The sequence below is a fragment of the Jaculus jaculus genome, chromosome 12, assembly GCF_020740685.1.
Source record: "Jaculus jaculus isolate mJacJac1 chromosome 12, mJacJac1.mat.Y.cur, whole genome shotgun sequence".
NCBI lineage: Eukaryota > Metazoa > Chordata > Mammalia > Rodentia > Dipodidae > Jaculus > Jaculus jaculus.
Window position 1 is genome coordinate 74,423,793 of NC_059113.1, and position 14,425 is coordinate 74,438,217.

Sequence of the window (14,425 nt, forward strand, 5' to 3'; positions counted from 1 at the left end):
GCAAGATGGCTGCGCGCAGTGAACTCCTGGTGTAGCCACGGCGTCCCTGACGATGGCGTCCCCAACTTTGCACGACTCACGTGGGGGACCAGACAAGCTCCATGGTGAACCCTCTTCACAGGAAGATGAGGACAGTGACTCTGAAGACAGGACCGGCGACTCGGGTTCCTGTACTTCAGCGAGTAGCAATGATGAGTAAGGGTCTCCAGGAGGGACAAGTGTCCTTCATCCGGCGTGTACACGCGGGCTGGGGGAGCACAAATGCGTTGGTGTAGTTGCCATGAAGTGTTCGAGGTCCTATCGTAAGCGAGTTTTATTTGCCCAGCTTTTCCATTATGTGGTGGTAGTGAGCCGATGTCAAGAGGCTACTGTAGGTATCTTAGGGTTCTCAGATAAGAAAGGGCTCTTCCTGGTGGATTCTATTCTAGGTGAAGATATATTACCTGTGTTCATAAAGCTCTGTACCTATAGCAGTGTCCTCTTCTCTGAAGTCATGACCTTTGTGATTTAACCTCTTAGTATTTAGAAGGGAGAGACACCCTACACCTTTTGTAGGCCAACTGTTTAATTATGGAGATGATGGAAATTAATTGATAAGTATAGCAGAATGATGATCCACTTGCAGCCCCATCATCAATGACACTCTCTATTTCAGGATCTTTCTATTTAGGATTTCCATTTTAGGACACTTTTTCTAAACATCTCTATGGTTTTCTATTTTATGTCATAATTGTCCTTAATAATCCCATAAGTTAGTCACCTTACTCACAATCTCTGATACTATGACAGTTTTGAAGGAATCTTATTTCAATGGACTAAGGATTTTTTTTAAGTCATTTAGTGGTAGCTTAAAATAAATGACTCACAGTGAAAAGGGTTAGATAACAAAACAGCCAACTGGGGGCTGGAGAGATGGCTTAGTGGTTAAACGCTTGCCTGTGAAGCCTAAGGACCCCGGTTCGAGGCTCGATTCCCCAGGACCCACCTTAGCCAGATGCACAAAGGGGCACATGAGTCTGGAGTTTGTTTGCAGTGGCTAGAGGATGTGGCATGACCATTTTCTGTCTCTCTCTCTTTCTCTCTGTGTCTGTCACTCTCAAATAAATAAATAAATAAAAACAGCCAACTGGTAACTGAACTGGCATACGTAGTTTTAGGATGACATTTTACACTAAAAATAATGTGTATCTTTTTACCCATCAATACATACAACACAATATTATCATTGACCTTAAAAATGAGACAAAAGAAAGAATCCTATGGAATATATCCTAGAAGCTTCATAAGGATAAACTGTATTCTTGAAAATTTAAACAAATTAAGAATATTTTAAAACCTGCTGTGATCATTTTAAAAATAAGTGTAAAATCTCTGTTTATTAACTGAGGTTCCTGAAAGGAAACATCAATTGTGAGCAACTTTATTTGCTCCTGATAAAAGGGAAGCCATAACTGTAGACAGTGTGAAACTTAAATTCTTGCCTTTCTCACATGATAGCCACACACTTTTAGCCTAATTCTGTAAATCACATATGTTAGGAAAATCTGTGAGTTGTATTTCATGGTCCATAATGCATGTATCTATGTGTTGTACTTTAGTTTTTTGTTTTTTTTTTAAATGAGTGTTAAGCTTTCTATATCAGTCATTCACCAGTCAGTTCAAATATTCTATTGTTTGTGTCCTATAAGTTTAGTAAATTCCTATTGTAAAATGCTCTACTGGTTTGAAGTTTGAGTCATACCAGATTTTATATCTGACCCTTTTTGATGTATATGATATATGGGTAGATTTTCTGACATGGCCAGGAAATTTTTTTTTCAATTCCTTCCTTAGGGTATAAGGTATAACCTTCCTAAGTTAGTTAGCAACGTAAGCTGGGACTTCCAGTGGACAGAACCACACTCTGAGCAAAGGTGTAAGAATGTGTTCTCATCAAAGCAAAGAGATAGGACTTGCCCATCATTTCTGTAGTCTAATGCAGCTTAGTAACACAAGTTATTGCATATTATGAGTGTGAATGTGTGACTGTTGTAACTGTTGTATATTCATTCACATAAGGTTATCTTGAACTTTCAATGTTATAGTTATCTTCATGTTCTTTTTGGAAGTTATCATTGTTTCATACATGTTTTATAACTGAAAACCAGTTTGAACTGCATGTGATTGTCAGTAAATATGTTTATTATTATTGAGGTGAAATTAGATACATTCTGGTACTTCTTGTAATAGGTTTGTTTTACTTGTTATAAGAGAGGAAGCTTTTAGATTAGTACCTGTGATGTCTGAACTTGGCACATGGTCATGTCTCTAATGAGGCTTCATGCTGGCCATAAGTCAGTTTCATGGCTTGGATTTTTAATTTTTTAAAGTGAATCATTTTTTGTCATTGTTGGTTTTATAACTGGCTGATGGGCAAAAAGAGTAGCAAGTATAAATTTTAGCTGAAAAAAAAGTTGAGCTGGGTGTGGTGGTGCATGCCTTTAATCCCAGCACTCGGGAGGCGGAGGTAGGAGGATCACTGTGAGTTTGAGGCCAGCCTGAGACTACATAGTGAATTCAGATCAGCCTGGACCAGAGTGAGATCCTTCCTTGAAAAACTGGAAGAAAAAAAAAAGTTGAGTAATTTCTACCTAAAACAAGATTGAGTAGAAGAAAGAAAATATATCCTTTATTTTTTTTCTGAGATCTTTAACACTACTACTGAAATATACACATATTTGAAGCTATAACATTTACGACTCTAACATATATACATCTATCTAGATAATGGATTTTATTTCACCCAAATGTTGCCGCCCTAAAGACCACATATGTTCCCTCTCTCCTCACAGCTATTTCTGTTCTGCCATTGTATCTGAGTTGTATTTTCTCAACTTTTGTAAACATGGGATCATTAGTATAGTATCGGTCTTTTTTAAAATACGTACATGTATATGTATGGATGAGCCAGGGCTTCTTGCCGCTGCAAATGAATGCCTTTTTGGCTTTACATAAGGATTGCTGGGAAATTGAACTTGGGGAGGATAGACTTTTCAAGCAAGCACCTTTATTTTTTTATTTATTTGAGAGAGGTCGAGGGGAGAGGCAGATAAGAGAGGATGGGTGCACCAGGGCCTTCAGCCACTGCAAAGAACTCCAGATGCATGTACCACCTTGTTCATTTGGCTTATGTGTGTCCTGAGAATTGAGCCTGGGTCCTTTGGCTTCACAGGCAAGCCCCTTAACCACTTAGCCATCTCTACAGCCCAGCAAGTGCCTTTAAATATGCTGTTCCATCTCCTCAGCCCCTTATCTCTCTCTCTCTCTTTCTTTTTATTTTTGGCTTCTTTTGCTCAGAATAATTATGTTAAGATTTACCCATGTGGTTGCCTGCAACAGTGGCTTCTTTCTCCTTTTTTTCTGAGTAGGATTGCATAGTTTGGCTATATAACATTTTTTAAGTAATAAATTTATTTATTTATTTATTTATTTTATTAATCAGTTTTGTACTCAGTGGATACAGTCAAGTTCGTACCGTTGTTAGGCTCATCTATGTCCTACCCCCTCCCTTCGGCCCCTCCTTGTTAAGATATATGGATCATGCATTGTGGAGTTAGCCCACAGTTAATGGGTAGGAGAAATGTCTCTGAGTATCATGACGCAAAGTGTGGCCCTGACATTCTTTCCACCCCCTCTTCCACAAAATTGCCCTGAGCCATGTTGGGTTCATTTTGGGTCCGCTTCAGTGATGAGGTGTTGGGAGTCTCTGTGTTTCTGGATATCTGATTTGGTAGGAGTTGATTGTTGTCTGTGTTGATCTCCTTCACACTTGTGCTGGTGTCAGGTTCACCAAGAAAACAGCACCCTTGTTTGTTATGCCAAGACAGTCAGTGTGTCCTAGTACCAGACGTGCTACATGGGCAACTGGGGGAAAATGACCAATCTATTTTAATTTTCATTTCCCTGATGATTAGGGAGGATGAACATTTTCTTAAGTGTGTGTTTGCCATTTGTATTTCTTCTCTGTGAGCTGCCTGTCGAGCACTTTGCCCCATTTTGTGAGTGGGTTTTTTGACTTTTTATTGTTTAGGTTTTTGAATTCTTTGTAGATTCTAGAGATTAGGCCTCTGTAAATTGGATAATCTGCAAATATTTTCTCCCATTCTGTGGGTAATCTATTGGCTTTGCTTATTTTATGCTTGTCTGTAAAGAAACTCTTCAGCTTCGTGTGATCCCATTGTTTGAGTGACTGTTTTAAGTTTGTGTGCTACTGGGTTTTTTTTCAGGAAGTCTTTTTCCATTCCTATATCATGGAAAGTTCCTACTCTATTTTCTTCCTGTAGTAGCTGACTTTCTGGTCTTTGATATTGAGGTCTTTGATCCATTTGGACTTGAGTGTTGTGCATGGCAAGATTTGTGGATCAAGTTTCAATTTCCAGCATATGGTTATCCTATTTGTCCAGCACCATTTGTTGAAGAGGCTGTCTTTATTCCAACCCATATTGTTAGGGCCTTTGTCAAATACCAAGTAGCTGTAGTTGTTTGACCCAAAGTCAGGGTCCCCAATTCTATTCCATTGGTCTATACTCCTGTTTTTATGCCAGTACCATGCTGTTTTTATTACTAGGGCTTTGTAATATAGCTTTGGATCAGGTATTATGGTGATGCCTCTAGTGATTTCTTTTGCTGAGGATATGCTTGGATACCCAATGCTTTCTGCCTTTCCATATGAAATTTGAGACCATTTTTTTCTATCTCTGTGAAGAACAATGTTGGGATTTTCATTGGAATTGCATGAAATCTTGCATATTGCCTTTGTTATGATTGCCATCTTCACATTGTTATTTCTGCCTATCCAGGAGTATGGGAGGTCTTTCCATTTTCTCAAGTCTTCCTCAATTTCTTTTTTGAATGTTTTTAACTTTTCATTGTATAGATCTTTCACTCCCTTGGTTAACATTATTCCAAGGTATTTTTTTTTTCTTGCTATTGAAAATGGGACCATGTCCCTTATTTCTTTTTCTGTATCTTTGTCATTTGCATATAGAAATATATGCAAATATAGATTTTTAGGCCTTGATTTTGTGTCCTGCTACTTTGCTATAGGAGTTAATCACCTTCAAGAGTTTTGGGATGGGGTCTCTCAGGTCTCTTAGATATACAATCATGTCATCATGTATCTGGGGGAAGCTTGTTGTAAGGAGTCCTACCCTTCCTTTGGCTCTTACATTCTTTCCACCACCTCTTCCTCATTAGACCCTGAGCCTTGGAAGTTGTGATATATATATTACAGTACTGAGCACTCTGGTCACTTCTTTCCAGCACCATGATGCCTTCTGAGTCATCCCAAGGTCACTGCCATCTGACAAGAGAAGATTCTCTACCCACAGTAAGAGTAGCATTAATATAAGGGTATAAACATTAAGAGAAGTACTTACTGGGCAGTTTGATAAGCATAGTATAGACATTTAGCTAGACAGCAGCAGACATTACACCCCTAGGATTCATGACTACCCATTTTAAGTTTTCAGTATCAGGGACATATTTCCTCCCATGGAGCAGGCCTCCAGTCCAATTAGAGGGCAGTTGGTTTCCACCATGACAGACATGTCACTATTGCACCCATTTGCTCATTTGGCCTGGTAAATATAAGGCTTACAGTGTCCACTGTTGAGTATCTTCACTGGTGATTTCTCTTTCTCCCATTGAACTGCATGCAGAATGGTTTCTTCCAGCTTTCTGTCAGCTGGTCTACATGGAGGAGGTATCAGCTTAGTTCCAGCAGGATTTCTCAGTGGCCTTGCAGCCCAAGTATGTGGGTCTCCTCTATTCCTATTGGAAAACCAAGGGCCTCAGCAATGGTCTATAATGTTTTGTGGGCATCAGGGACCTTCCTGGTCAACAACTCACTGGAAGGTGTCTCATCCCTGGCACTGAAAATTTTCTAGCAACAATCTACGGCTCCTGAGTGTTCCATTGTCCAAAAAAGTAGAATTCCATATGATTTATTTATATCCTCAGAGTTCATTCTTAATAAGTCATGCCCATAGTTTATCTTTTATTAGATTATATAGATTTAAAAGGCAAATAGTATATAAATAGGCTAATGATGAAACATCATTATTCTTTAATAACATCTCTCTCTACTTCAAGCTCAAAGTTTGAAGAGAATTATCTTTCTTATTCTCTGCTAATGTTGCCCATCTCGTTTACTGACATCAGTGTCTCCTTACTCTCTGTTTAGATCTGATTTTTCTCCAGTCCTGTTCTCTGCCTTTACTGGATCCCCTCTCTTGTTCCTTTCCTCTCCATCCCCACACTTACTGCCTTACTTACAGGGTTTGCCTCTCTTCCCTCCCACATTTTCTAACAGATCTGAGCTTCTCTGTTTCTGTTTTTAGTCTAGCTTCCAAAGTTTTCTTTCTTAAACACAGTAATAAGTCATGTCCCCATTCTATGCAAAAATCTCAGTTGGATTCCTTAGTATGATTGAAGACATTGTTCTGATTTTTTTCCCTGACTATTCTGATCTTATCTTTGTTGACATCACCCTTGGAAGTCACCTGCATTACTGCTGTACTGACCACGGACTTTCACACACATGCCTTTCCATACATTTTTCTTTCTGTTTGGAACCTCCTTCAAGGCCACCCTGAGACTACAGAGTTAATTCCAGGTCAGCCTGGACCAGAGTGAGACCCTACCATGAAAAAACAAAAAACAACAACAACAAAAAAAAAGATTTAGTATCAATTGAAAATTTTTGAATGAATTGGAAATTAAGAACTTATTAACATTATCCTAAATTCATGTCCTTTAATATATTTATGGTGCACATTATGTAAGTGAACTTGCTAATTTGCAAATTGTATGTGTATAATATGTGTGTGTGTTCATGTGTCAATGCAGGCATACACATGCCACAGCATGTATATGGATGTCAGATGACAACTCTGGTATTAACTTAACCCTCTCCTTCTGCTTCATTTCAGGCAGGGTCTCATGTTATTCACTACTGTGTTCACTAGACCAGCTGACCTCAAGTTCCTGGGAAAATTTTTTGTCCTTGCCTCCCTTCTCATGGTGTACATGCTGGGATTACAGAAGCCCACCACAGATTCTGAATTTTTATGTGGAGTTTGGGGCTCTAAACTCAAGTATTCGGGCTTGTGTGGCAGTTGACTTATCCATCCCTAGCAAACCTCTAGGAAGAATGACTTTGTTCTTGTTTACCAAATCACTTAGGTCCTCAGAAAACCAATTAAAGTACCCTCAAACTTTGCAAACAAGCTATAAACCTACAGTTATCTCTGTATAGAGCAGAACAGAATAAACAACAACAACAAAAAAGACTTTGATTGAAAGATATTTACTCAGGAATAACTTTGTAACCTGCCCCATAGAGTCCCAGACAATATTGAGGGAGTATTTTTACTAATGCTGATTAATGAGGCCATGCATTACAAAAATCGGATATCTTTAAATTTTTGTTTAGATATATAAGAGTTGCAAAGATAATACAGTGTTCCTGTAAATCCCTTATCCAGTTTTCCCTAATGGTGAATCTTACACTATTACTCACTTATCAAAATTAGAAATCAACATTGGACAGCTCTGCTAACTAAAGTCCAGACATTATTTAGATTGTAATCCTCTTCTAGCAGTGTTCCTTTTCTGTTCGTGGGCTCTGCTGTGGAACCCATGTTGCCTCTGACACAGATGGTTTGTGACACTTTCTTAGTCCTTCCGTCCTTGGTTCCAAAACCTCAGTCACTTGCTTAAGGTGATGTCTGCCACCATACCCTGTTGTGTGGAAGCCATTCTCTAAATTCACATTAGGGATTAAACTCTCATCTACTGCAGCAGGGGTGATCTGAATTGATCAGTTTCTTTATTTTTGCTATTGATGACTAGTTTCATTGGAGGGTTGGGTCTGTGTCTGTGGTGGCTTCAGTACATCTGCCTTGCAGCGGACCTAGACTACTTTGGAAGTATAGTTAGACCTCATAGACTTTTTCCTATGTGAATAGTTTACACTCTTGGTACTGTTCTGACTAGAAATGGCTCTTTTGGAGTGAGAGTAAGGAACCTTCCAGGAACACTAAACTGTAGGGTCCTGGGAGATGGCTCATTGGGTAAAACACTCACTATTCAAGCATGAGGATCTGAGTTCGGACCTCTGGCACCCCCCTAAAATGATGGCCATGTAGGTGCACTTTTTTTTTTTCGAGGTAGGGTCTCACTCTCGTTCAGGCTGACCTGAAATTCACTATGTAGTCTCAGGGTGGCCTCCAACTCACAGTAATCCTCCTACATCCGCCTCCCGAGTGCTGAGACTAAAGGCATGCGCCACCACACCCGGCCGAGGTGCACATTTTTAATCCAACTGGAGGAGCAGAGACAAGAGAATACCTACAGCTTTCTGGCCAGGTAATCTGGCCAAATTGATGAGCTTCCAGCTCAATGAAAAATCCTGTCTCAAAAATAAGGTGGAAAGCAACTGAGGAAGATAGTTGACACCAACTTCTGGTCTTCCACACAACATGGGTATGTACACACCACATACATGTATACATGCAAAACAAAAATGACACCCTGTCTGGCTTTTTGTATCACTAACAATCCAGTCAGAATTCTGCCAAACTGAAGTCATTTAACACATCATCACTCACTGCCAAGGGGTAGAAAAATTTAGGGGCATGAGCCTGCATTCCATAAAAGTATATGATTTTCTACAGTTTTACCTTTCTGGGGCACAAGGAGGGGAGCAGATATTGGTGTGAGACGTAGCATACCAGGCACATTACTTATTAGGTATTAGCAGTAACCCTATGGGATAACTGATCTAATTTTAAGACCAAAACTAAAGCTTTGAATGAATGAATGAATCCTAGAAAGATCAGGTTTTAGTCAAACAGAATTTGAATGCAGCTGTTTGTGATTTCTTTGTATTTCATGTCACCTGCCTATATGGAGTCTCTGAAGTTCATGTCCCTGTCTTTAGGGTTTTTTTAATTTTTTAAATATTTTATTTATTTATTTATGAAAGAGAATGGCTATGCCAGGACCCTCAGCCACTGCAAACAAACTTCAGATGCATGTGCCACCATGTGCATCTGGCTTATGTGGATACTGGGGAATCAAACCTGGGTCCTTTGCAGGCAAATGCCTTAATCACTAAACCATCTCTCCAGCCTTGGTTTTCTTTTTCAGCCTGTGGGAAAAAGAGGTTTATTTTGGCTTACAGGCTCAGGGAGAAGCTCCATGATAGCCAGGGAAAACAATGGCATGTGCAGAGGGTAGGCATCACCCCCTGGCCAACATAAGGTGGACCATAGCAACAGGAGAGGGTGCTGAACACTGGCATGGGGAAATTGGCTATAACAACCCCAAGTCTGCCCCAAACAATACACTGCCTCCTGGAGGCGTTAATTCCCAAATCTCCATCAGCTGGGAACATAGCATGCAGAACTCCTAAGTTTACAGGGGACACCGGAATCAAACCACCACAACAACTTCCATAATACAGACAATAAACCATGATAATTCCCCCCCCCCCCACTGTCCCCTTCACAACTACACTCTCCATATCCTCTCCCCCTCTCAATTAGTTTCACTTTGTTTTGATGTTATCCTCTTTTCCTCCTATTGTGAGGGTTTTGAGTAGGTAGTGCCAGGCACTGTGAGGTCATGGGTATCCAGGCCATTGTGTATCTGGAGAAGTACATTGTAAGGAGTCCTACCCTTCCTTTGGCTCTTACATTCTTTCTACCACTTCTTCTGTAGTGGACCCTGAGCCTTGGAAGGTGTGATAGAGGTGTTTCAGTGCTGAGCACTCCTAAGTCACTTTTTCTCAGCACTATGGTGCCTTTTAATTCACCCCAGAGATCACGGCCATCTGAAAAGAGCAGCTTCTTTAACCAAAGTGAAAGTAGCTTTAATATATGGGTATGAACATTAAAAGAAGTGATTACCAGGCAGTTTGGTGAATATAATATATGCATTTAGCCAGACACCAGCAGGCATTATACCCCTAGGGCTCATGAGCTCATGATGTCCCCTGTCATAGGTTTTCAGTACCAGGCATGTATTCCTTCCTGTGGAGTGGACCTCCAGTTCAATTAGTGTGTTTGGTTTTCCCTATAACAGACATGCCACTATTGTACCCATTGGCTCATTTGGCCTGATTGGCCAAACTTAAGGCTTGCAGTGTCCACTGTTGTTTATATTCATTGGTGATTTCTCTGTCTTCCTTGAAGCTGCATTCATCATAGCTTTTTCCGGTTTTCTGTCAGTTGGTCTACAGGGAAGAGGTCTTCAGCTCAGCTCCAGCAAGATTTCTCAGTGACCTTGCAGCCTTAGCATGTGAAGTTCAGCAGTAGAGCATCTATTCCTGGTGGGAAACCAAGAGCCTTGGCAATGACCTGTAATGTTTTGGAGGCGTCAGGGACCTCCCTGACCAACAACTCACTGGAAAGTATCCAATCCCTGGCACTGAAAATTTTCTAGTAGCAACCTATGGCTTTTGGGTGTGCCATTGTCCAAAAACATAGATTACCATACAGCTTACTCATACCACCTTAAATTTTGATTAACCCTCCCCCCAGCCTTATTTTACTCAGTCTCTCCCCCCCGACATCATTTACTCCCAGTAATCTGTTCTTCTACTTACATATATACAATACCATCCCCTTAAGTGCCCCCGACAACCTCCCTTCCTTACATCCCCTTTCTAGCTTACTATCCTTTGCTGTTGAATTTTATTCCAACTCACACACAAATCCAAACATTTGTAGCTAGGATCCACAGTTGAGAGAGAACATGTAGCACTTGGCTTTCTGGGTCTGGGTTACCTCATTAACTATAGTCATTTCCAGGTCCCTGTCTTTTTAAAATCAGTCTTCCTCCTTCCTTTTACTGTCTATATTTCTCCCTCTCCTTTTCTTCCTCTCTTCCTCTTTCAATTTTTTTTTTCACTTCTTAAAGTGAAGTATTTTTAAAGCCTAGGCATCAGGGCTAGAGGGATTGCTCAGTGGTTATGTGCACTTCCTGTATAAGCATGAGGGCTTGGCAAGGGTAGGGGGTGCTGAGACCACCTTTGTCAGAATCTTCAAATCCTAAGTAAACATCTGGGTGTGTCCACCCATGTCTGCAACCCTAGTCTTGTGGGGAACAAAAACAGGAGAATTGCTGGAGCTCACAAAGCTTTAGAATTGTTGAGAGACCTTATCATTGCAAGGAAAAAGCAGGCAAGTAAGCAATGAAGAGAAACACTCAGTGTTCTTGTCCAGTAATCACAAGTGAGCATACCTGGCACCACACTGGCACACACATGCATATACCACACACACCACATGTACACCATCACACACATAGCACAACACACGTACTATACTTTTTTTTTTTAACCTAGACATTAAGAAAATGGCTCTTGGGCTGGAGAGATGGCTAAATGGTTAAGGCACTTACCTACAAAGCCAAATGACTCAGGTTTAATTCTCTAGGACCCATATAAGCCAGATGCACAGGATGGATCATGTGTCTGGAGTTCATTTACAATAGCTGAAGGCTCTGATACACCCTTCTCTCTCTTTTTCTCTGTTAAATCAAATAAATTAAAATAAAATAAAAATTGTATGCAGGGCTGGAGAGATGGCTTAGTGGTTAAGGTGCTTCCCACAAAGCTGAAGGACCCAGGTTCTATTCTCCAGGACCCATGTAAACCAGATGCACAAGGTGGCACATGCATCTGGAGTTTGTTTGCAGCAACTGAACTCTGCCTCCCCTTTCTGCCTTCTCTAATAAATAAATAAATAACTTAAAAATCATTTTTAAAAACTTACAAATAAAAAAGAAAATGGCTCTTGGGCTAGAGAGATGGCTCAGTGGTTAAATGTGCTTTCTTGCACAGTCCAACAGCCCGGGTTTAATTCCCCAGTACCCACATAAAACCAGATGCACAGTGGCATGTGCATCTGGAGTTCATATGCAATGGAAAGAGGCCCTAGTGCCTCCATTCACCTATTTTTTTCTCACTCTCATAAATAAATAAAAAAATTAGCGAAAAGAAATGGCTATCATACATTGCTGGTGAAGATGTGTAGTGGTATATTTTGGGTGAAAACCTATATGTACACATACATACATATAAGGTGAATACTATAACTGTTGAGCAAAAACAGAATCAAAACTGAATCCACGTTCATGTGTACTGGCTAGATACCCTGGTGCTCCAGTTTTCACTCTACCTGCCTTTTGCTGATGAAGAATGGAATTTCAAGGGGGAAGAGGCGGGGAGGGAGGGTATTACCATGGAATATTTTTTATAATCATGGAAAATGGTTAATAAAATTGAGAAAAAAAAAAAACTGAATCCACAGCTGATTATAGATACAGTCCAGTCTTGATGTGGAATATTATACTGCCTTTAGGGATTTCCAAACTGTATTGTTAAGTAGACATTATGAAAGGAAGTATATACTTTGTTAAATGTGCACATGTATGTAAAAGTATATATATCTTAAGTGTATATTTTATTTGATTTTTTAAAATTTATTTGAGAGAGAAAGAGAGCTAATGGGGCAGAGCAAGAGAGATAAAGAGAGAGAATTGGCATGCTAGGGAAATGAACTCCAGATGCATGTGCCACCTTGTGCAGCTAGCTTGCATGCATCCTGGGGAATTGAACCAAGGTCCTTTGGCTTTGCAGGTAAACACTTTAACCACTAAGCCATCTCTCTAGCCCGTAAGTTTATATTTTAAATGATTATAAAAACAAGACTTTTAATACTTTGTGTCAGTGAGAATGAGGAAACATAATGATTGTACGATAGTTACATGCCTGTTTATATATCACAAGTGTGTGCATACATAAAGAGATACATGCAAGTGTGGTCATCAGCTTGACATCTAGTTCTTATCTTCTCACCAATAATTCTCATGAACCTGGAAATTTCCAATTATTTCTCAAATGTCTTCCTACTTTACATTTCTTTTGTTGTCTTAGTGTTGTTTTTGTGTTCACAGTACTGAGTTGTATCATCTCAAGCCCACCTTCTGTTTAGTTGCTGAAGTTGGTCTATCCAGAGATATCTGACATATCGGCCCTTGTCTTAAAACTCTTCCCTGGGGGCTGAGGAAATGGCTCAATGTTTAGAGGTACACACACACACACATATAAAGGAATACATTTTTTTCTAAAACACACCTGAGGCTGGAGTAATGGCTCAGTAGTTAAGGCACTTGGCTGCAAAGCCTAATGACCCAGGTCATTTCCCAGTACCCACATAAAGCCTCATGCACAAAGTGGCACATGTACCTGGAGTTTGTTTACAGTTGCTAGCGGGCCTGGCACACCCATTCGCATTCCTTTTCTCTCTCTCCTCTTCTGCCCCCCGCTTGCAAATAAGTAAATAAAAATAAAAACTTCTTCATTGATGACTGTCACCTATACCACAAAATCCAAACTCCTTGATGTGTGTACAACCAGGGCTGGACCACATTTTTGTCTTTGCCCACCTCATCTTTATGCTGGCAAGCACACATTGGCAGTAGCTTTCCACATAGGCAATGGAAACTATCCTTCAAGCCCTTGCTTATCTGTTGCTTCTTGCAGTGCATACACATATTTTCTACATTATACCAGTTAAAATTATTGTTTGCTGTCTAAAGGTTTGTGGAAGGTACTTTCATTTAGGCTCTTAAGAGGAACTGCAGAGTTATTAAGTACTATTTCTGTGAAAATAGTTGAGGTAGAAGCAATCGATATATGTAGTTACTGCTCTGTAGAAAGTGGTGCTGAGTGACTAAAATGACAGCATGTACTGGAAACCAACCAGAACCAAAGCAATATTAGTTTTGATATTTTGAACTATGTCTTTTTTCTTTTCTTTTCTTTCTTTCTTTCTTTCTGTCTGTCTGTCTGTCTGTCTGTCTGTCTGTCTCTCTTCCTTTCTTTCTCTCTCTCTCTCTTTTTATTTGTTTTGTTGAAATAAGGTCTTGCTCTAGCCTAGACTGACCTGGAATTCACTATATAGTCACAGGTTGAACTCAAACTCACAGTGATCCTTCTTCCTCTACCTTCCAATTGCTTGGGATTAAAGACATATGCCACCACTCCCTGATTTTTTTTCTTTATTCTTAAATATTTTTTATTATTCAATTATTTATTTATTTGAGAATGACAGAGAGAGAAAGAGGCAGAGAGAGAGAAAGAGAGAGAGGAAGAATGGGCACACCAGGGCCTTCAGCCACTGCAAACGAACTTCAGATGCATGCGCCCCCTTTTGCATCTGGCTAACGTGGGTCCTGGGGAATCAAGTCTTGAACCGGGGTCCTTAGGTTTCACAGGCAAGTGCTTAACCGCTATGCCATCTCTCCAGCCCTTTTTTTTCTTTTTAAGTGATTCATCTGTACTTGAAAAATCTATATTAATGACCAGTTACAG

At 40.0% G+C, this 14,425-nt stretch overlaps 1 protein-coding gene across 2 annotated transcripts in view; it reads left to right on the plus strand.

Annotated features, from left to right (window-relative positions):
- Positions 1–14,425, plus strand: part of Intu (inturned planar cell polarity protein) — a 101,199-nt gene continuing 86,774 nt past the window's right edge. For both annotated transcript variants that reach the window (XM_045131939.1, XM_045131940.1), the window contains exon 1: positions 1–195. In XM_045131939.1, coding sequence (XP_044987874.1) covers positions 53–195 — 143 coding nt within the window. In that variant the 5' untranslated portion in view covers positions 1–52. The remainder of the gene's footprint in view (positions 196–14,425) is intronic.